Source organism: Abramis brama, assembly GCF_963993115.1.
Source record: "Abramis brama genome assembly, chromosome: 5".
NCBI lineage: Eukaryota > Metazoa > Chordata > Actinopteri > Cypriniformes > Leuciscidae > Abramis > Abramis brama.
In genome coordinates, this window is record NC_139967.1 from 757,501 (window position 1) to 782,500 (window position 25,000).

At 40.5% G+C, this 25,000-nt stretch overlaps 1 protein-coding gene across 1 annotated transcript in view; it reads left to right on the forward strand.

Annotated features, from left to right (window-relative positions):
- The window catches only part of dcc (DCC netrin 1 receptor), a gene marked incomplete at its 5' end in the record, with an annotated part of 138,759 nt that extends 122,141 nt beyond the window's left edge, over window positions 1–16,618 (forward strand). Inside the window, 2 exons of the mRNA XM_084114287.1 lie at window positions 7,183–7,325; window positions 14,054–16,618. Of these exons, the coding sequence (XP_083970413.1) occupies window positions 7,183–7,325; window positions 14,054–14,143 (233 nt within the window). The 3' untranslated portion in view covers window positions 14,144–16,618. The remainder of the gene's footprint in view (window positions 1–7,182; window positions 7,326–14,053) is intronic.
- Between the last annotated feature and the right edge of the window lie 8,382 nt (window positions 16,619–25,000).

A 25,000-nucleotide genomic window follows, 5' to 3' on the forward strand; every position in this document is an offset into this window, starting at 1 on the left:
CTTTACTCTTGTTCTCTGCAAGTCTTTCTGACTTGACTGTCGTTCTGTCGTTCAGTCTCTCCTCCATTGATGTGCCTGAAACACATTTTAAAAGGTTTCTTTGGAAAATTAATCATTTGTTTGAACCTTGAAATGTATCTTCTCCCCCAGGTTGTGAATTATGACTGATCGAGTAAAAGCTCCAGTTAGTGTGTTATCGGGTTGTGTTGTATTACTAATGCTTTGAGTTACTGATGTTAATTAATTGTTGACAAGGAGCCGCGTGTAAATCAGCTCTGGGTGAAGCCGCAGACGTGCATCGACTCTCGCAACACAAACACATGAAATAAAGCTCTCAGGTCTCGGGAGACTCCAGCGTTTCAGATGCTGTCGGGTTTATATTTACTTCACACACTCCGGGCTTTTGTTCCTCTTGTTTCAGAAGAGCTCATCCGTCTTTTAAAGAAATATTTAAAGCCATCTCCATCTTCCCCGAGAGAGACGATCAATCGATCAGACTTTCATCTCAGTCCTGCACTTTTCCACAGAAACAGTCTCTTTCAACTGAAGAGTCCAGACAATGAATTCACTTTCTCTTCACCCTGCAAAAAGCATGTTCTTCCTCAGTGTTTGTCTCGTTCTCCAGCACTAATATCTAAACATTCTTACATCAAGACACATTTACTGGAGAAGAAGCAAAATGACTGAAGATATTAAGACTTGTTTTATGAAAAATGCATCAAAATGAAGTGAGTTTGAGTTTAAAACAAGAACTCGATTTTAATGCAATTTTTATGCATTTTTCAGAAATGTAATATCTTCAGTCATTTTTCTTCTCCAGTAAATATATCTTGATTTAAGAATGTTTTGATACTCGTACTGGAAAACCAAGAAAGTCATTTTTTTTTTCAGTTAGTTTATATTTTCTTGGTCAGTTGCTGTGATGCTTCTGTAGGTTTTGCTTTATGGTGAAACTTGGAAAAATATAGTATAATGCTTCATAAAAACAATATTACTGCCAAAAAATTATGTTCTTCCTCAGTGTTTCTGTCTCGTTCTCCAGCACTAATATCTAAACATTCTTACATCAAGACACATTTACTGGAGAAGAAGCAATGACTGAAGATATTAAGACTTGATTAATTAAAAATGTATCAAAATTAAGCGAGTTTGAGTTTAAAACAAGAACTAATATCTGTTTTTTAATCTTGTTTTCCCTAAGTGTATTTTTCTGTTTCCATTGGCAAATATTCGTTCCTGTTTTAAATACAAACTTAAAACTGTTTTCAAATCTTCAGTCATTTTGCTTCTCCAGTAAATGTATCTTGATTTGAAAATGTTTTTATTTTTGAGGAAGAACATCATTTTTTTGCAGTGTTTTTTCCCAGGATGCATTGCAATCCTGTGACGAGGCGTCTCCAAGCATCAGTGAAGGAGAGATTGTGGAATAAACCCGTGGAGAGAAATGGGACGAGTTAAACGGCGCTCAGGGTTGATGGAGTTTTTACAGCGGTGCCGGTGATGTGAGGAATCATGTGGCAGACAAACCTGAACCATCCAGCCATTTCACACACACACACACACACACACACACACACACACACACACGTCCTTGACTGAGAGACACGATCTGTCCAGATATTAAGACAGAGAAGAGCAGAGAGAGTGTTGGCTTATGGGAACGATAGAGGACGAACACGTCCAGGTCACAAAAACAGAAAATATTATATTTTGCATGAAGAAAATGAAGGTTATTTTAGGCCCAGTTTGATTTCCATGACAATTAAACACATTTACTGACAAATAATTCTCTTAAATTCTCATTCTCAGTTATATTTCTCATTGTTATAGGACACACAATGTTTTGTTGTTTATTTAAATATGCAGAACAGCAAACACAACCATGCATGATGTATAAATACTTTACAATTTGAATAATACATCATTATTTTCATGACAATTGAAATAATTGTTATTGCTGTGTGCATCTGAATGTTTGAGGCTTAGTCATATTTCTCATTGTTACAGTTCAATGTTTTGTTTATTTAAATCCGCATGGCAAATCCACAAATGCTACCAGTATAAACACTTTACAGTCTGAATAACATCACTTTCTTCCTGCGAAAGAAAGGTCTTGTCTGTGTCTGTGGGTTGAACTGTGACCCAGACGTGTTTCTGATGTTTTTATGCGACTCCTCTGAGTTCTCTGATGTGTTCCTCAATCTAACACTCATCCTGACCTCATTCCCACCGAACGAGGCCGTCAGCTTCAGCTGACACAGGTTATGAAGATGTGTTCTCTGACGCATGTTTCCAGGGGTCGTCTTCGTGTCTCTATGAGAGTGTGTGTGTTTAAGTGTGAATGGACGTGCTTCGGCTCTCTGTCCTCTGATCTGACGGTCAATGAGCGTTAAACATCTCTGGCTGATGGACAAGAACAACCATGATATCCCTGACCCAAACCAGCCTGAAGCGCTCACACACACTTCAGAACATGCTGTTCCCCTTCGAAGGGAACTCGACACTACGTCATAGACGCTTTGGGGAACGCCTCAGGCGTGACAGGTGTCTGAAATCAAATATCAACTCACAGCAATCATGTTGACCGGAGACAGCCCGTGAATCATCAGCTCGATTGATTAACGCGCGACCTGGATGTATAAAGGGGAGCCTTGAAAACATGACAACATATTTTCGTCTTCAGGGACTGTTTGTCTGTTTAAGAGAATATCGCTACACAATCTGTGAAATAATACTGTTTGGGTGCGAGGCATTCACAGTCAGCCCCTGAGGGTGCTGGCAGTGTTCATTGAGAAATATCTCGGCGCGCGTGCATCCGTGCGCTGTCGGATGTTTCAAACTCGCACCTGTTGACTTTCTTCTCGAGGGATGAAAGCCAAATATATTTTAACGGCTCGAATCTCGCGTTTGCCGAGGCAGTGTGTAGATTACGAGAACGTATAGATAAATATTAAAACAGTATTGTCTGGTGATTATGGCTGCATTTAATTCTATGGAATTAAAATGATGGAATATTATCTGACTTTAAGAAGTTAGATATTTTAATTCAGCCTACCATCCAGACCGTGTTTCACTTATCCAGTGTTTTTGGCTGCATTTAATTATGAGGAATTAAAATGATGAAAAAAAAATATGGTAATGGTGTTCAGGTTATAGGCCTCACTAGGCCTTCCTGAAGGTGAGCTCCCACATATTGTGGCTTATTACCAGGTGATAGGCCTCACCAGGCCTTCCTGGATACGAGCTTCCACATACTGTGGTTATCAGGCCAGTGGCCTCACTAGGCCTTCCTGAGTATGAGCTCCCACATGCTGTGGTTGAGTATGAGCTCCCACATGCTTTGGTCGCCAGGTTATAGGCCTCACCAGGCCTTCCTGGATTCGGAATGGCTAAGCACACGCACTTTCATTTCGTGTACTTTCTAAAATCCATATTCATGGTAAGGGTTATGCGCTGTTCACTTCGTTCCATTTTTTACATGGCTCAGACTCTGGTTCTTCACCTTGGGTCCCACTCTAGATGCGTCCTCTGTCTAAATCCAATGTATTACGACAGGCGCCTCCCTTTCAAGCTATCTCCCACATTCTGTGGTTACAGGCCTCATTAGGCCTTTCTGAAGGTAGCCCCACATTGTGTGGCTATCAGGTTACAGGCCTCTCCGGCCTTCCTGAATACGAGCTCCCACATGCTGTGGTTATCAGGTCAGAGGCCTCACTAGGCCTTCCTGAAGGTGAGCTCCCACATATTGAGGCTTATCACCAGGTGATAGGCCTCACCAGGCCTTCCTGGATACGAGCTTCCACATACTGTGGCTATCAGGTTGTAGGCCTCACCAGGCCTTCTTGAAAATAGCTCCCACATACTGTGGTTGAATATGAGCTCCCACATGCTGTGGTTATCAGGTCAGAGGCCTCACCAGGCCTTCCTGAAGGTGAGCTCCCACATGCTGTGGTTATCAGGTCAGAGGCCTCACCAGGCCTTCCTGAAGGTGAGCTCCCTGATGTCATGGTTCTTAGGCCCTCACAGGCCTCCTCAGTGTTTTGAAACACAAACACTGGGTAGATCCGTGGATCGAGTAGAGAAACTCCCCTCGCTGACAAGGGTTGTAAAGCACTATGTGGAGTCATACTCTCCAGGATATCCCGTCTCTGAGATCCGGGCCGAGTGGTTCACTGCCTGCTTCGCAGTCCCTTGGGTTGGATGCCTTACCTAAAGGCAAGTGTCCAGAGGCTCTGTCTTCAGACAGACAGGAAGTGGCCAGACTGTAGTGTCTTATGTAGTGACACCAGGTCAGGCCTGCCTGGTGGCATTTCAGGTGGCACGTTCCCCTGAATAGTGACTGGCTGGGGTTCCCTCGGGTTCCCTAGCCACATTCCCTAGAAGGGACCCCTTCTATTTTTGAATTGTGGTCCTAGGCCTTTGAGCTGGCCCAGGTAGACCTTCCTTTAAACTATGGAGGTTTTCTGTGGTATCTTTTAGCTTGGGCTATGACCGTAGGGAGTGCTGTCACTGACAGCCCAGTGTGACCTGAGGGGGTTCTAGCGTTCACTGAATTGCTGGTTTTGACAGTTGCCACTGCCCTTGGGCATGCACTCCCCTCAGCATGGCGGAGTGGGTATTTCGTTCCCCAAAGCGTCTATGACATAGTGTCGAGTTCCCTTCGAAGGAGAACGTCTCAGGTTACGACTGTAACCTATGTTCCCTGAGAACAGGGAACGAGACACTATGTCTCCCTGCCATGCCTCGGGGCCTGCCTACCAACAGTCCCTTCAGACGAAAATAGGCCTATGTTGTCATGTTTTCAAGGCTCCCCTTTATATATCCAGGATGCGCGTTAATCAATCGAGCTGATGATTCACGGGCTGTCTCCGGTCAACATGATTGCTGTGAGTTGATATTTGATTTCAGACACCTGTCACGCCTTAGGCGTTCCCCAAAGCGTCTATGACGTAGTGTCGAGTTCCCTGTTCTCAGGGAACATATGTTACAGTCGTAACCTGAGACGTTCTCACTCAGTGTTTGTGTCTGGTTTCCAGTCCAAATATCTAAACATTCTTAAATCAAGATGCATTTACCAAAGTAGTAAAATGCCATAAGATATTAAGGGCCCTATCTTGCACCCAGCGCAATTGACTTTGTACACGACGCATATATTATTCCTATTTTGCACCCGACGCACAGCGGACTTTTCCCTCCACAGACGCACGTCGGTAAACTAGGGAATGAACTTGCGCTCCCGAGGCGGTTCAGCGAAAAGAGGAGGCGTGTTCCGGCGCAAACGTTCCCTGGTGCTATTTTGCAGTTTCAGAAAACAATTCCTCCACTGACCAGGAGAAACCCAGTCTAAAGTCAGTGGCGCGTTCAGATGCTATTTTAAGGGCGCATGCTTGGCCATAATCAATGTAGCGTGAGCACAACACACACACACTTTGCTTCTCTCATCTACACAGAAGCAGCAGTTTTCATTTTTAGAAAATCATACATTATTACAAGGAAAAATATTAACACAAGAGGGAAATCATTGTTGTGTCCATGAAGATGTGAAAAAATAGGCATAAATCTAGCTTACACATTTACCCAAATTATCATACGCCTGTTTAACCGAAGCTAATTTGTGTGTGTTTCTCCATCCCCAATGTCACTTCTCTGTGTTTTAAGGCCCTGACGAGAACGCCGGTCTCCTCGGCTGTGAACCGCTCCTGGCAAATCCGCCGTTATAATAGCAATCCGCCATGGAACAAGCGCGCCTGCTCTTAAAGGGAATGTGAGATGACGCTCTGATTGGTTTATTTCACGTTACGCCCAAACCACACCTATGAGTAATGAAGCTACTTCAGACCAACATATTTTAGATTTGCGTCGAGCGCAAGAGTCATTTATCCCGCCGGTATAATAGCAACAGCGCCAAGACCCGCCCACAAAGTTACTTGCGTCTCGCACTTGATACTTGCATTTCAGAACGTTAAAATAGGGCTCAATGTCTTGTATTCTACAGTAATAAATCAAAATGAAGTGAGTTGTTGCTTAAAAAAAGCAAAATGAGTAAGAAAAAAAATCTCAATTCAAACAGAAACATGATTATTTTTCTGACCCCATTGGCTGATCATTTTGCTTGTTTTAAACAAAAACATAAGCATAATATCTTATGGCATTTTACTCATCTAGTAAATGCATCTTGATTTAAGAATATTTCGATATTTGGACTGGAAACAAGACAAAAACACTGAGTAAGAAAAGCATTGTTTGCAGTGCAGTCTCAGTCTGGTTCAGGCCAGTGCAAAATGTGGATTATCGTGGATATTTGCATCACTGCCAAACTGAAAGTTGAGTTGAAAGTGATTAACAGAAGCGTTCTGGAGTCGGCGAGTGCCAGGAGCCATAGCACGAACACCAGCCATAAATTGCTTTACAGTTGACTGGAAATCCATATCAGAGAAAGATTGAGCCGTTATACCGTGAGAATGCTAACAAGCTCCTCTGGCGTCTGCATTTCTGCACATCAATGTCTTTAAGGGGTTTTGTGATATTTTAGAAGCTCAGTTTTGTGGTGCGGTCATCTGTAACGTGAATGTGTGAGGTTTCCGGTGTCAGTCGCTTCCAGTTATTGTAGCTGTGCAGAAACAGTTCATTATACTGAAATAAACAGTAATGCTATCTCTCCCCCCCCCCCCCCTCCCCCTCTATCTCTCTCTCTTCCCCTCTCCCACTCTCTCTCTCTCCTCTCTCCCCTCTCTCTCTCTCTCTCTCCCCCTCTCTCTCTCTCCCTCTCTCTCCCTCTCTCTCTCTCTCTCTCCCCCTCTCTCTCTCTCCCTCTCTCTCTCCCTCTCCCTCTCCCTCTCTCTCTCTCTCTCTCTGCCTCGGTGTCTCTCTCTCATCTAGAGGTCTGCCAGTGCAGATCTGGATTTGGCTGCTGGGTCAAAATTTTATTTTTGCTCATAAGTAGCATCTGTGTAATTATATTTTATGTTATTTCAGCTTTATTTCAATTAACAGATTATTTTTTTTTTTTAATTAGTTTTAATTTTAGTTAATGATAATAACCCAGGTTGGACATAAATGCAGCTCTATATAAAGAGCATTATGTAAAGTGTTTTCGTTATATAAATGTAAATGTATATAAAGCTGATTTTCAGTAATAATGGACAGAGGCATGAGTTATGATGATGTTGTGTCTGCTCACAGGTGGGAGTTTACCCAAACCACAGGTGAAGACGGCATCGCTAGGGCAGGCTGGGAAGGCCCGATCGCCGTTACTGCCCGTTTCCGTGCCGACCGCTCCCGAATCCACCGAAGATGGACCGAAGCAAGCCGACGATCCGGCGAGCGTGAGTTACCCATGCTTTAAAAATAATTCTGTTAAAATTACGGTAAAAAAACAGCAACCAGAATTTACTGTAAAAAAATACGGTAGCAACATTTTAGGTTTTACAGACTTCACTAAATTTTACAGTAAAAAAACTTATTTCACTATCTGATATAATGTTAATTTACCCACCTATTGAAGTACTAATATCTGTTTTGTACTATTGTAATTCACTGACATCCACCAATCACAGTGGAGATGAGAGTCACATGATCAATCAAAGCTTGTCACAAGCAGCTTTTCCACAAGACAGTTAATACTAATATACAGAAGCTGCAGTGTCATTCACACACACACTACACACACATGACTGTGTAAAAATGCAATAAACATTTATTTAACAACATTAAATGTAAGAAAAACTATGAAGAAACAGTTATTTCAACAACAATACATCAGATGTGAAGTGTCACGCAGGGAATTGTGGGAATGAACATTAAAGTAAATTATACAATGACTTGTTCTTTTTCACTTCCAAAAACTGCAAATTTAACAGTATTTTACTGTAAAATTACATTAAATGTATGGTTAGATCTATCACAGTTATTTACCATATATAGTATATAGTGTGGAAACTTTCTATAAACCAATTACCAGTTTTTCACCGTAGCATTTTTACAGTCTTTTACTGTTAAAATCACGATAATATTTCACAGTTCATATCCATCATGTCTGATATCCTGATCGTTTGGCTTTAACACAGATTTCAACATTCGATTCCGATTCACAAGCTTGCGATTTGATTCAGTTCTGATTTGATTCGATTCATTTGATTCATTTAGAAATATATTGGTACAGTACAGAAAAAAACGTACAATTTTGCAGGTTAAAATGACTACTTTGACTACAAACATTTAACTTGTATATAAAATAAATAACTTTTTAATGACATAATAATGTTATTGCTCCAAATTAATTTTTGAAATATAAACATACGGACTGAATTTACTGATGAAACTGACAGGGTTTGAAATCTGACACTTTGTTTCATATCAAAAGTATCAAAGATTATGATGATTATGGGATGTCAGGAGCGACAGACGATGTTTATTGACGTTAAATCTGAAAACAGCTCAGACTAAAAGATCGATTCTGGGGATTTAAGAGTCAACATCAGTTTATCTAAATAAAATAGAGAAACTGAAATTTCCACCTGATCATTCCACTGGCTTTCAGTCTCTCTCCAGGAGTCGCTCTAAATCACGTCCGTAAGCTGACAGCTTTAATAACTGTTTATCACTAACGAGAATCTTTTCATTTAAACCTCAAGCAACGATTAGACTCACTTTCCGTCTCTGAAAGAATGATTGAAGGATCTGTGATTCAAAACCGAATCTCTGCCTCTGAATCATTCATATTTCCTGAGGATTTGTGGCAAACGTTGCGTCTTCATTGTGAATCATTGAAGAGATAAGACTGAGAGTAAGAAGAGAAAGTCTGCGAGTGTGTGTTTGATTCGTTGATGAGGACAGAGAGAGAGAGAGAGAGAGAGAGAGAGAGAGACAGTCGGAAAGGTCAGGAGAATTTATCCATCAGACACATATCTGTTTAATTGGAATGGCCTTTTCCCATCAGAGATGAAGCAAATAAACAAACTGACAGGGATCGGACACTTCACCGGCCCGATGATGCGATGTAGACCGTTAATACTGTGTGTGTGTGTGTGTGTGTGTGTGTGTGTGTGTGTGTGAGCTGGACAGTGTTTAACCGTACACAAAGTGCATTCCCCTAAGCAGGGATTCCTTGTTAGTCATAGAGATACTGTACATAATAACTATCAATATTTAAATAGCATATTTAATATTCAGCTGAGACATGTTTGGTTTGTGATGCATGATGTGTGTTGTTTTGTTATGGAAAAATCATGCAAGAAGATTAGAGACTGACAGGAAAATTAAGTTTTGTGTTTTTGCTGAATAAATTTGAAGAAAGTGTAAGCCAAAAAAATAAAACATCACATGAATTTGAAATAAAGAAATATGAAATGATGGGGGGAAAATTTAATATTTAATGAAAAAAAATTAAATACTAAATAAGTCCCTGTCTGAACGAGTCATTCGCTCAACCGATTCATTCAAAACGGCTCATTCATTCAAGAACGAAGCAAGTGACTTGAGTTTATCAACAGGTCATTGAATCATTCGCTCAACAGATTCATTCAAAACGTGAATTCATCAGGAACGAAACGCTCAGAGACGCAGTTCTGCTGCTGTCTTTGTTTGAAACTATTTTCATTGGCGAGATAGAGCAAAAACAGACACTTTTGTGTCTAAAACCCAAGTAATTTAATATTAAAGTCTTGTTTATTGAACTGTTGTATAAAGTGAATGTCCCATTTGCTGATATTCTGGAATCAGCATTCATGCTCGAGTGATATCGCTTAACTATAAATAAAAAATAAATAAAAAACTCATTCAGAGGCAATCACTGACTCAGCTTTTGCATTTGTATCTGTCCTGGAGGCGTTTTTCCCCGAGCCGCTGTTGGGTTCAGCCCTGCGTGCTGTGTTGTGTGAGTCTAAATACAGATTTGATCTGTCAGAGCGATTCTTTTCCCTCCGTCGTCCCGATGGGAGCCATCTCTGAGGTCGTGACCTTTGCTGGACTCATGATGGGGTTTCTGGAGCGCCGGACGATAGATCCGCTGACTGATGCTGAGAGACGAGAGGACGAGGCTGGCGTTATAGATGTTATAGATGGAGCTCAAAGCACACGTTCACAGATAACCAATAAACGCCATCAATAACAGCGCCGGATATTGATGCAATAACCACACTAATTGTTTGCGATGGATCTGAAGGTCAGGCACTTATGCATGTGCTCATAAAGCGCTTCAACTTTTCAATATCACACTGACCTTTTCAAACCTTTTGGCTTCAAAAGTTTCTTTGTTTCGGGTGAATCTCAGGAGACATTCGTTCTGAGACACTTCCAAATGTGGTTTTAAATCAGATACATATTCAAAATTATGAAATATTATTGCGATTTAAAAGAACTGTTTTCTATGTGAATATATAGTATAAGTGTAATTTATTCCTGAATTTTCAGCATCATTACTCCAGTCTTCAGTGTCACATGATCCTTCAGAAATCACTCTAATATGATGATTTGATGATCAAGAAACATTTATGATTATTATCAGTGTTAAAACAGTTCATGTCTTTGTGTAAACTGTCATATAAAGTTCAAAAGAACAGCATTTATTTGAAATAGAATCTTCTGTAACATTATAAATGTCTTTACTGTCACTTTTGATCAATTTAATTCATCCTTGATGAATAAAAGTATCAAATCTCTTTAAAAAAAAAAAGATCTTGTTATCCCAAACTTTATCACTGCTTAATAAAATGACATAAACACATCAGAATTACTAAAACTTTAACTTTAAAAATTAAAATGCTAACACTTTACAACACGGTTGCGTTTGTTTGCTAACATTAGTTAACATGAACTAACAGTGAAAACACTTCTAAAGCATTTACTAATACATTATTAAAATCAAAAGTTGGATCTGTAAATATTATTTAATGAGCTAACATGAACAGTTAACAAACAAAGATGCATTAACTTATTGGACATAATTACCATAAAGAATGAAAACTAATTCAAGATATTAATAAAAACTAGAATACACTCTTGAAAATAAAGCTTCTCTATCGGCATCGATGAAGAACTTTTAACATCCATGGAATCTCTCCAAGGTTTTTATAGTGGAGAAGGTTCTTTAAAATATTAATATGTTCATGTTAACAAGTAAAAAAGTCAATAACCCGTGAATGGTACGAGGAAGACACACCTATAAAACAAGATGTATATGTTAAATATTAAGAGAAATGGAAAGACTCGCATATATACTTCGGCTGCAAACGCACATCTTTGAGAACAAATGGAGGAAACGGTTGTGAGTTCTTCTGTGGATCAGATGATTGTGTTAGGAAGTGTGTGAGAGTAAATGCATACAGAGATAATGAACTGGTGAAATGACAAGAGGTTTATGTATGGCAACCTTTGTTATTCCTAAAGGTTTAGTCCAGTCTCCTTCATTTATACAGCGCTTTTAATAATATCGACCGTCTCACAGCAGCTTTACAGTGAGAACAGGAGATTACAGGAACAGAGATCAGGCTTTACAGCAGATCTAGAATAAAGTTATTGTCCAGATAAAGTTAGTTTGGATTGATTCACTTCCATTGTAAAGATCATTAGTTATTAACTTAGCGGCCGCTAACACACACCGCTCTACAGAAAACAGAAACTTTAATGTGTTCTGGCCGTTCATTCACACACAGTGTTAGAGCTCGAGAACACACTCTCTGGAGCTCGAGAACACACACTCTGCACACACTCTGGAGCTCGAGAACACACACTCTGGAGCTCGAGAACACACACTCTGCACACACTCTGGAGCTCGAGAACACACACTCTGGAGCTCGAGAACACACACTCTGCACACACTCTGGAGCTCGAGAACACACACTCTGGAGCTCGAGAACACACACTCTGCACACACTCTGGAGCTCGAGAACACACACTCTGGAGCTCGAGAACACACACTCGAGAACACACACACTGGTGCTCGAGAACACACACTCTGGAGCTCGAGAACACACACTCTGGAGCTCGAGAACACACACTCTGGAGCTCGAGAACACACACTCTGGAGCTCGAGAACACGCACTCTGGAGCTCGAGAACACGCACTCTGGTGCTCGAGAACACACACTCTGGAGCTCGAGAACACACACTCTGGAGCTCGAGAACACACACTCTGGAGCTCGAGAACACACACTCTGGAGCTCGAGAACACACACTCGAGAACACACACACTGGTGCTCGAGAACACACACTCTGGAGCTCGAGAACACACACTCTGGAGCTCGAGAACACACACTCTGGAGCTCGAGAACACACACTCTGGAGCTCGAGAACACGCACTCTGGAGCTCGAGAACACACACTCTGGAGCTCGAGAACACACACTCTGGAGCTCGAGAACACACACTCTGGAGCTCGAGAACACGCACTCTGGAGCTCGAGAACACGCACTCTGGTGCTCGAGAACACACACTCTGGAGCTCGAGAACACACACTCTGGAGCTCGAGAACACACACTCTGGAGCTCGAGAACACGCACTCTGGAGCTCGAGAACACGCACTCTGGAGCTCGAGAACACACACTCTGGAGCTCGAGAACACACACTCTGGAGCTCGAGAACACACACTCTGGAGCTCGAGAACACGCACTCTGGAGCTCGAGAACACGCACTCTGGAGCTCGAGAACACGCACTCTGGAGCTCGAGAACACGCACTCTGGAGCTCGAGAACACACACTCTGGAGCTCGAGAACACGCACTCTGGAGCTCGAGAACACGCACTCTGGTGCTCGAGAACACGCACTCTGGAGCTCGAGAACACACACTCTGGTGCTCGAGAACACACACTCTGGAGCTCGAGAACACACACTCTGGAGCTCGAGAGCACACACTCTGGAGCTCGAGAACACACACTCTGGAGCTCGAGAACACACACTCGAGAACACACACACTGGTGCTCGAGAACACACACTCTGGAGCTCGAGAACACACACTCTGGAGCTCGAGAGCACACACTCTGGAGCTCGAGAACACACACTCTGGAGCTCGAGAACACACACTCGAGAACACACACACTGGTGCTCGAGAACACACACTCTGGAGCTCGAGAACACACACTCTGGAGCTCGAGAACACACACTCTGGAGCTCGAGAACACGCACTCTGGAGCTCGAGAACACGCACTCTGGAGCTCGAGAACACACACTCTGGAGCTCGAGAACACACACTCTGGAGCTCGAGAACACACACTCTGGAGCTCGAGAACACGCACTCTGGAGCTCGAGAACACACACTCTGGAGCTCGAGAACACGCACTCTGGAGCTCGAGAACACGCACTCTGGTGCTCGAGAACACACACTCTGGTGCTCGAGAACACACACTCTGGAGCTCGAGAACACACACTCTGGAGCTCGAGGACACGCACTCTGGAGCTCGAGAACACGCACTCTGGAGCTCGAGAACACGCACTCTGGTGCTCGAGAACACACACTCTGGAGCTCGAGAACACACACTCTGGAGCTCGAGGACACACACTCTGGAGCTCGAGAACACGCACTCTGGTGCTCGAGAACACACACTCTGGTGCTCGAGAACACACACTCTGGAGCTCGAGAGCACACACTCTGGAGCTCGAGAACACACACTCTGGTGCTCGAGAACACACACTCTGGTGCTCGAGAACACACACTCTGGTGCTCGAGAACACACACTCTGGTGCTCGAGAACACACACTCTGAAACAGGATCTGGTGCAAGTTTTGGAAATTTTTAAAAATGTTATAAACTCCGCGTAAACCTCAAAAATTTTACTTTATATGTAATGAATGGCAACTTTTGTTATTCTTCTTTTATTTGTATTAATTTTATTTTTTTCCTGTTATGTACGGTGTTCCTCTGTTTAAAAAAAAAAAAAAAAAAAACAATAAAAAATTAAGTAATAAAAAATAAAAGTAAATAAAAAAATAAATAAAAGTAAATAAAATAAAAGTAAATAAAAAAATGTAATAATTATAAATATATAAAAAATATATATCATAATAAATAATAATACATTTAAAAGAAGCTGTTGATGTTAGTGTTTGTGACGGTGTGTTTCAGGTGTACGAGCAGGACGATCTGAGTGAACAGATGGCGAGTCTGGAGGGTCTGATGAAGCAGCTCAACGCCATCACGGGTTCAGCCTTTTAACACACACACACACACACACACACACCACAGGGGGACGGACACCTGGAGCGAGGAACCCCATACTCTTCCTCGGCTCCGGAAACCCCTGAAACGGGACTGAAAAAGGGAAAAAGACTCGGACACCGAAGCTCTCACGGACCGCTGGGAAAGCGTCTCTTTTCTAACAATGTCTGAGATTTTATACGTGTTTACTTTCACGGCTGATGCTCAAACTCTCCGGATCGGCAGGATTCATGAGTTTAATCTGCTGATGGAAGCCCTTCTCTGACGGGATTATTACTGAGGACTTTCTCCAAACCCAGACTGACGTCTCAATGTCTCAGAGAACTCCTGAACATCTTCGCCAATCTATTGCTGCCAAAATCCTCGCTGAGGAATTATATATTCATCGTTCCCAACCGGACATGGTTTGAGTTTCCAAGGTTTGGTTTAGTTTGTAGTCACGTCTCTTTGTGAATCTCTCCGTTCATCATTCTAAGGTCAGATGTGCAGGACTGTGTTTTTGATTTCCCATCGTGTGTGTTCTTCTCCACGAGTTCCAGCGCTGGTAAATGAATCCGCAGAGACGCTCTCATCAATTCATTTCTCTCTTTTCTCTTTGCATTTAAAATGTTGTATGTGTGTGGAAGTGCAAAAGAGACTTTTTTATGTGCCTATATCTATATTTTTGTTCACATTTTGTCACCTTATTTATTTACTCTGTGCTTCTTAGCGCTGATCTGAGGCTGCGAGACAGAAGACGAACGCCGATATTTGATATTTTCCCTGTAGCGACGCTGTTTTTTACTGTACAGAGCGACTGATGGACTGGTGTCTTGGACTGGGTTTCTACCAATATATTTAATATATGATTTAGAGTGTTCCTTTCACGGTAATTTATGAACACTATGTGATTAATTCTAGAGCTTTTATTTACCCATTGGGAGAATAAAGAATTCCTAGAGGAATTCTGGGACGGATTTCACTGTGTTTTTCGATGTGATGAAGATTGGAAGATATTTTTGCGTCAGCATCATAACACAACTTTCTTTGTCTATAACGTTTTTTGTGTGTGTCATAAATGTGATCGATGACATTCCCGCCAAAAGTGTTTGGATTTTTCCATAATGTTCCGTCTGAAATCCAGCAACATTTTTTATTGAACTCGATCATTCCCTCATAACCTGTTCACTGCAGAGAATCCTGCTCTTCCTCAGTGTTTCTGTCTCGTTCTCCAGCACTAATATCTTAAATCCAGATACATTTACTGGAGAAGAAGCTAAATGACTTAAAATGCATTTAAAATACATAAAAATTGTGAGTTTGTTCTTAAAACGAGAACAGACGAGTTCAGAAAAATCATCTTAACTCAAAGGGAAAACAAGTTTTTTGAGCTCATTGGCTGATATTTGTTCTTGTTTTACGCCCAAACTCACTCATTTCTCAGAAAACATTGAATGTTATGTCGCTTTTCCAGTAAATGTGTCTTGATGTGAGAATGTTTAGATATTAGAGCTGGAGAACGAGACAGAAACACTGAGGAAGAACGTGAGTTTTTGCAGAGTTGCAGTTCCTGCTTTAATGAACAAGTTCACCTGAAAATCCCGAACCATGAAAAACTCCAGGATCTTCTGTTTTCCGAACCGCATCTGTTCACACTGATCACGAGCGCTGAGCTCCAGAGAGTCTCATAACAGCAGTTCATATGTCTTGTACACTATAATTCATGTATTCTGAGTACTTTATGATTTTTATGACCTAAAATTGAGTCTAATGCAGAGTATGACTTCAGAAATCAAGCCACTGTTATATTACTGTCTATATTACCTGTTTTTCAGCACAAATATCTGAACTTTCTTAAATCAAGACACATTTACTGGAGAAGAAGCAAAATGACTGAAGATATTAAGACTTGATTAATGAAAAATGCATTAAAATGAAGTGAGTTTGAGTTTAAAAGAAGAACTAATATCTGCCAATGGAGTCAGAAAAATAATCTCGTCTCCCTTCAAATTAAGTGTGTTTTTTTTAGCTCATATATAGTCATATGATCCACTGTTATGATGCTGGGGTTTGGACGACATGATGACAGAAACGTTGATTTTCGGGGCTGATGGGATTGAGGAATGACCTGATCTCTGAAAGGTTCATTAAAACACCTTCATTGAGGGATTAATTAGCTGTGTTAATATAGGATCGGAAGGAAATGTTGGCGTGAAAATGTGAGAGGAGGAATCATTCTTATGTGTATTTTACTTCATCCTTAAATTGTCCGATTTTAGCGTCGTTAACCAAACTAGAGTAGAGATTGAGAACGAGATCTGGTTTCTGGTGTGAAGGACAGGAGCCGATGCTGAACCTTCTACCATGAGGACGTTGTATACGATTACTGGTTTTGTAATGCACTGTAGAACAGTCCAATGTTCCTTTTTATATAGAAATGTTATTTGAATGGTGCATTCTTTTTGTTTGATAAATAAAGCCTTTGATAATAAACAGTGTTTGTGTGTGTGATCTTCAGCCGGGTCACATGATGTTCCACGAGCTTCACTGAGGAGAAGAAGCAGGAGAACTTGTTCTTTTAGAAAGGTCAAGAAAGGGTTAAAGCTCAATCTGACTGGCACAACAGACAGACGTGCACAGATGTATTAAACTATCTATCTATCATTCTTTCTGTCTGTCTGTCTATCTATCTATCTATCTATCTATCTATCTATCTATCTATCTATCATTCTTTCTGTCTGTCTATCTATCTATCTATCTATCTATCTATCTATCATTCTTTCTGTCTGTCTATCTATCTATCTATCTATCTATCTATCTATCATTCTTTCTGTCTATCTATCTATCTATCTATCTATCTCTCTATCTATCTATCATTCTTTCTGTCTGTCTATCTATCTATCTATCTATCTATCTATCTATCATTCTTTCTGTCTGTCTGTCTATCTATCTATCTATCTATCTATCTATCTATCTATCTATCTATCTATCATTGTTTCTGTCTATCTATCTATCTATCTATCTATCTATCTATCTATCTATCTATCTATCTCTCTATCTATCTATCATTCTTTCTGTCTGTCTATCTATCTATTTATCTATCTATCTATCTATCTATCTATCTATCTATCTATCTATCTATCTATCTATCTATCTATCATTCTTTCTGTCTGTCTGTCTGTCTATCTATCTATCTATCTATCTATCTATCTATCTATCTATCTATCTATCTATCATTGTTTCTGTCTATCTATCTATCTATCTATCTATCTATCTATCTATCTATCTATCATTCTTTCTGTCTATCTATCTATCTATCTATCTATCATTCTTTCTGTCTGTCTATCTATCTATCTATCTATCTATCTATCTATCTATCTATCATTCTTTCTGTCTGTCTATCTATCTATCTATCTATCTATCTATCTATCTATCTATCTATCTATCTATCTATCTATCATTCTTTCTATCTATCTATCTATCATTCTATCTGTCTGTCGGTCAACTCTTAAAAATCCTCGAGTCATTTTCTCATAAAGCTGAAGAACAACCTCAAATTAAATTCTTCAATGAATTAAAGTTGTTTGTTTTAAAGGTGTGTGAGTTTATCTGGAGTCATTGTGAGCCGCTCAGAACTGAAATGATGAAGATCACAGCCTCGTACGGTCAGTAGGTTCGTGAAGCTGGACGTATCAAACACACACACACACACACACACACTATAATGCAGTCAGAGATGAGTCCTGGTCCAGTATATCCCGCAGCGCTCGCTCCAGCGCGACACACAGCAGATGTCCTGTAAATGTCTGTGATTAATGGAGGCCGTGCGTCACATATGCTTCAGCAGATGCTTCACATGACAGGAGAAGATTTCACTGGTGTAAAGACACTGTGACCATCAGACGCCTGTCCTGCAGGACCTGAACACAATGGCTCCGATCCAGAACCCGCTGAGCCGCTTCAACGTGAGATATTACATCAGATATTGAGATAAGAAGACAAGACGCTACAGGCAAAAGCATTGTTTTTCATGCACTGCTCAGTTTCGGGGGCTATTTTCTTCTTTAACATCTTCTTCTTTCAGACTATTGGAAAGAAAACATCCAAAATACACATTTGAGTGTTTATTTTGTTGCACTATATCTATTGTGTCTGCAGTGGGGAAAGTTACCTTTAAAAGTAATGTGTTACAATATTGCATTACTCCCTAAATAAAGTAACTAATTGCGTTACTTAGTTACTTTTGTGGAAAGTAATGTTACAGTATTGCGTTACTCTATAAAAAAAGTAACTATTTGCATTACTATGTTACTTTTGTGGAAAGTAATGTTACAATATTACGTTACTCCCTAAAAAGTCTCTATTTGTGTTACTTAGTTACTTTTGTGGAAAGTAATGTCACAGTATTCCGTTGCTCCCTAAAAAAGTAACTAATTGCATTACTAAGTTACTTTTTGGAAAGTAATGTGTTACAATGTTACGTTAATCCCTAAAAAAGTAACTAATTGTGTTACTTAGTTACTTTTGTGGAAAGTAATGTTAGAGTAGTGTGTTACTCCCTAAAAAATTTACTAATTGAGTTACTTTTTTCTTTTGTGGAAAGTAATGTGTTAGAATATTACGTTACTTCCTAAAAAAGTAACTAATTGCGTTACGTTACTTTTGTGTTACTTTTTCTGACCTGGGCTGGGATTGCTTGTTTGTTTTTTAATTCAAAAAAAAGTTCTATTAAATAATGTAAAGGCCCTTTCACATTTTTGTATTTAAGGAAATGCAAATTCACTTTTAGTCTAGAGCTACAGTATGCATCATTTTACTTTTGATTTCTCTCAACATGCCGACAGGAGAGCTTTCAGTCAGTTACTTTACTTATTGAAAAAAGTAACTCCAATATTCTGGTGTAAATTTTAAAGTAATGCGTTACTTTACTAGTTACTTGAAAATGTAATCTGATTATGTAACTTGCATTTCCCCAAACACTGTGCGTCTGTAGTTCAGTCTCAATCCATGTTTGTAAGTCAGAAATCTCCACTTCAGCAGCTTCACACACACCAAACTTTACAGTTTTATTCATATCTATATTCTGAAGGTTTGTTCATATAGAATTTGCCTGATTTATACAACATTGTATACCTAAAAACAATTTTTTTTGGTCTATTTTATTGATAGTATTTTCTGATGTATGCCGTGATAAAAAGAGAAATCCAGAATCTCCTCTGGAAAAACATTTAAAATGTCAACAAATCAAACAAGAATTTTAAAGGGGTCATATAATGGTACATGCACTTTTACAAGATGATTGTACTGAAATGTGTGTTGGCAGTGCCTGTACACAACCATCATAAAATGATAAAAATCCATCCAGTGGTTTTTTTTAAATCTTCTTATGTTTCCTCCTGTCTCAAATCAAGCTGTTCGATATTGTGACGTCACAATATCGACGCCCCCCCCCCACGATGGCTGATTGACAGCAGCGTTTCAACACAGACCCGCCCTCGTGAGCGAGCTGTCAATCATAGCACGCGCCGACCGGCGCGTTCATTGTTGATAGCTGGAGTGCAGAGCAGAATGGCGTCTAACGATTGTGGTGTTCTGTTCTTGGGTGTAATAACGAACACAGCAGTCATATTGATGATGTTTCTAAATCCGTACAGCTGAAGACGCAGTGGCTGAGTTTGTTTTCGAAGGGAATATTCCCCACGATCAACGTCAATGCTGTCATGTTTGCGCGAATCATTTCACCAGACTCGAGACTGCTTTACAAACGAGGGTCAGTATAAAGCTGTTTTTGCTAAGAAGCTGCTCCAGAAAAAAGGATCAGTACCAACTATTCGAGTTCCTGCTGAACCTCCAGAAGAACAAGTGAGTGTAACGTTTTATTGACCTTTATATTAATCTTTATATTAATCTTTGCAAATAGCTTGCACGCGAATGAATGTGGCTATTTTTACACTCAGGGTCCATTATGGCATGTTTTCTATGTACGACGTTCTCAATATAATTCATAATCCCACGTTTATAATGAACAACGCGTTATGGTTTTTGTATTATTATTTCAAACGGTGTACGCACAGAACAGAGGGGCGGGGTGAGCAAAGCTCATTATCATTTAAAGACACATGCACTGAAACGGCGTGCTGAAAGCAGAGCTGTTTTTGACCAGGTAAAATGAGTGTTTTCTTACAATACTAATGAGAATTTTTTATTAAAGTATATTACAAACTTTTAATTTAGACCCTAAAGAATCATATTAGCTTGTACAAAAATGACATTATATGACCCCTTTAAACCTGGCTTCATCCAGAGTTCAGATTTCTGTTAGAAATGAATGCAAATTAGTGCATATTTAATTAGATCATACATTTTTACAGAAAACGTGTAATACAAATTTAACATCTTAATGTCCTGTGATAATCAACTTTGGAAAAGTATGGTGAGATCTGTTTTACTCTATCCGTTTGTTTTGTTTTCCAGCACAAATATCCAAACATTCTTAAATCAAAATACATACTGGAGAAGTTATATGACATACAATATTTTCTAAAAAATGAGTGAGTTTGTGCTTAAAACAAGAACTAATTTCTGCCAGAGAAGTCAGAAAAATAAACTGAACTCAAAGGGAAATGTTTAGATGTTTGTACTGGGAAACAAGAGAGAAATACTGAGGAACAACATGATGTTCAGTGGTGTTGTCTTGCCTTAGTAGTCCAACTAGGTTTTGATGTATTTTTCAAAATGTATTTCTCTCGACTTTGATAATCATACATTTTCTCTGTTGCAAAAGAAAAGTAAGTGGTGAAGAACTTGCTGTTCCTGTTATGTTCTGCTGTGTGTTTGTGATGAATCTGACCCAGGATCAGCAGGTGGTTTTATCAACACCTTCACATGTATTTTACACTTTAGGTGTATCAGGTTCCACTGCAGGAATGATCTCAGGCCTGTTTGAGAATCTCAGTCTCGTGGAGTCGTGGTTGAACTGAAGCTCCTGCTGGAAAACGTGAGCTTTATTCTCAGAGCTTCTGATCCTCTGAGTTGAAAGTGAATGTGTGTCAGATGCAGTGTATTCTCACACACCTCACTGACACCTTTCGCTAATTTACTGCCAACAAAAGCCTTGGCGCTGCACCGGTGGGCCGACAGAAGTGTGAGCTGTGTGTGTGTGTTCGTGCCACTGATGTGTGTGTCGCACCTTTGTTGTGCTGCTGGATCAACATTAAAGAGCGATTCACGACTCTCCTGTGATTCATGAGCACTGAGTCACAGAACTGAACATCACTCTACTGATTAAACATCTCAGGAGAATACTGATTCAAATTAGTCTTCAAAATAATGTAGAAAATGTTCATATTTGATGATAACTACAAACTTTTCATCTTATACTCATATTTTACTTTATTTTATTTCAGCTTTATTTTAATTAAAATAAAAAATGACTTTTACTAGTTTTGCATTACTACTGGTTTGTGCATAAACAACTTACCATCACAATGCTGGAGACTGCTGGTGATTGCTGGGATTTTGCTAGGGTGTTGCTAAGGTGTTGTGAGGGTTTTGCTAGGTTGTTGCTAAGGTGTGAGGGTGTTGCTTGGTGGTTGCCAGGGCATTGTGAGGGTGTTTCTAGATAGTTTCTAGGGCATTGTAAGGGTGTTTCTAGGTAGTTGATAAGGCGTTGTGAGGTTGTTGCTAGGTGGTTGCTAAGACAATGTGAGGGTGTTGCTAGGGCATTGTGAGGATGTTGCTAGGTGGTTGCTAAGACGTGAGGGTGCTGCTAAGGCGTTGAAAGGGTGTTTCTAGGTGGTTGAAAAGGTGTTGTGAGGGTGTTGCTAGATGGTTTCTAGGGTGTTGTGAGGGTGTTTCTAGGTGGTTGATAAGGTGTTGTGAAGGTATTGCTAGATGGTTTCTAGGGCATTGTGAGGGTGTTTCTAGGTGGTTGATAAGGTGTTGTGAAGGTGTTGCTAGATGGTTTCTAGGGTGTTGTGAGGGTGATTCTAGGTGGTTGATAAGGTGTTGTGAAGGTGTTGCTAGATGGTTTCTAGGGTGTTGTGAGGGTGATTCTAGGTGGTTGATAAGGTGTTGTGAAGGTGTTGCTAGATGGTTTCTAGGGTGTTGTGAGGGTGTTTCTAGGTGGTTGATAAGGTGTTGTGAAGGTGTTGCTAGATGGTTTCTAGGGTGTTGTGAGGGTGATTCTAGGTGGTTGATAAGGTGTTGTGAAGGTGTTGCTAGATGGTTTCTAGGGCATTGTGAGGGTGTTTCTAGGTGGTTGATAAGGTGTTGTGAAGGTGTTGCTAGATGGTTTCTAGGGCATTGTGAGGGTGTTTCTAGGTGGTTTCTAGGGCGTTGTGAAGGTGTTGCTTGGTGGTTGCCAGGGCATTGTGAGGGTGTTTCTAGATAGTTTCTAGGGCATTGTAAGGGTGTTTCTAGGTAGTTGATAAGGCGTTGTGAGGTTGTTGCTAGGTGGTTGCTAAGACAATGTGAGGGTGTTGCTAGGGCATTGTGAGGATGTTGCTAGGTGGTTGCTAAGACGTGAGGGTGCTGCTAAGGCGTTGAAAGGGTGTTTCTAGGTGGTTGAAAAGGTGTTGTGAGGGTGTTGCTAGATGGTTTCTAGGGTGTTGTGAGGGTGTTTCTAGGTGGTTGATAAGGTGTTGTGAAGGTATTGCTAGATGGTTTCTAGGGCATTGTGAGGGTGTTTCTAGGTGGTTGATAAGGTGTTGTGAAGGTGTTGCTAGATGGTTTCTAGGGTGTTGTGAGGGTGATTCTAGGTGGTTGATAAGGTGTTGTGAAGGTGTTGCTAGATGGTTTCTAGGGCATTGTGAGGGTGTTTCTAGGTGGTTGATAAGGTGTTGTGAAGGTGTTGCTAGATGGTTTCTAGGGCATTGTGAGGGTGTTTCTAGGTGGTTTCTAGGGCGTTGTGAAGGTGTTGCTAGATGGTTTCTAGGGCATTGTGAGGGTGTTTCTAGATAGTTTCTAGGGCATTGTAAGGGTGTTTCTAGGTAGTTGATAAGGCGTTGTGAGGTTGTTGCTAGGTGGTTGCTAAGACAATGTGAGGGTGTTGCTAGGGCATTGTGAGGATGTTGCTAGGTGGTTGCTAAGACGTGAGGGTGCTGCTAAGGCGTTGAAAGGGTGTTTCTAGGTGGTTGAAAAGGTGTTGTGAGGGTGTTGCTAGATGGTTTCTAGGGTGTTGTGAGGGTGTTTCTAGGTGGTTGATAAGGTGTTGTGAAGGTGTTGCTAGATGGTTTCTAGGGCATTGTGAGGGTGTTTCTAGGTGGTTGATAAGGTGTTGTGAAGGTGTTGCTAGATGGTTTCTAGGGTGTTGTGAGGGTGTTTCTAGGTGGTTGATAAGGTGTTGTGAAGGTGTTGCTAGATGGTTTCTAGGGCATTGTGAGGGTGTTTCTAGGTGGTTGATAAGGTGTTGTGAAGGTGTTGCTAGATGGTTTCTAGGGCATTGTGAGGGTGTTTCTAGGTGGTTTCTAGGGCGTTGTGAAGGTGTTGCTAGATGGTTTCTAGGGCATTGTGAGGGTGTTTCTACATGGTTTCTAGGGCAATGTGAGGGTGTTTCTAGGTGGTTTCTAGGGCGTTGTGAAGGTGTTGCTAGATGGTTTCTAGGGCGTTGTGAGGGTGTTTCTAGTTGGTTGATAAGGTGTTGTGAGGGTGTTGCTCAGAGGCTGCACTGAATGTATCTGCCAGCATCAGACATGATGCATTTGAAAGTGAAAGTGGCCCAAACAGAGAATGTGCGTGACTAAATCCTGCAGCCGTGTTTTTACAGTAAATGGTTGCCCTGTTGACCCGTTTATCAGAGCTCAGTGACCGCACAGACGGAGGCCTGCTGTGCAGATGTAGACGCTGATGGGATGTTGACCTACATATGGAGGCGCAGGAGTGTGAATCTGGACCAGCGGGTGGGTTTAATCTGCCACGACCAGCAGGAGATCCACATCACACACACACACACAAACACACTACACAAGTCCACACGCGAACACGCACACTGATGTGACAGATGCAGACAACACACAAACACAATAGCTGAAATGTGTCAGATCACAGTTCATGATGTGTTGATCGTTATGTTTTCTTCTGCTTCTCTCTCCGCTCAACTGCATCTGTGTCTCGCTGGGCTAGTGAGTTAAAGTCAGTTCAACTGTTGACATGTTTATATCAGGATTCCTGAATGGCAAGAACGTCTGGTTTAATGACTTGACCATTTTTACACAGTGTGTACTGTGTATAATTATTTTGTATATATAAATATGCACACCTGTAGCTTACACATGCATGTAAATATTTAAGCAAAATGTGTTATTTATATATAAAATATTTATTAGAAATATAATTTATATATAAATATATACAGTATATAGATGCAAATAGTTCTTAAATATATACATGCATGTGTGTGTATTTATATATACAAAATAATTATACACAGTACACACATATATTATGTAAACACAAACTTTTATTTTGGGTGCAATTAATTGGGATTAATCGTTTCGATATATCAGCGCTCCGGCTGCTCACAGCACTAATATATATATATATATATGGTTATATACCTATATATACAGTGAGGAAAATAAGTATTTGAACACCCTGCTATTTTACAAGTTCTCCCACTTAGAAATCATGGAGGGGTCTGAAATTGTCATCGTAGGTGCATGTCCACTGTGAGAGACATAATCAAAAAAAAATAATCCAGAAATCACAATGTATGATTTTTTAAACTATTTATTTGTATGATACAGCTGCAAATAAGTATTTGAACACCTGAGAAAATCAATGTTAATATTTGGTACAGTAGCCTTTGTTTGCAATTACAGAGGTCAAACGTTTCCTGTAGTTTTTCACCAGGTTTGCACACACTGCAGGAGGGAT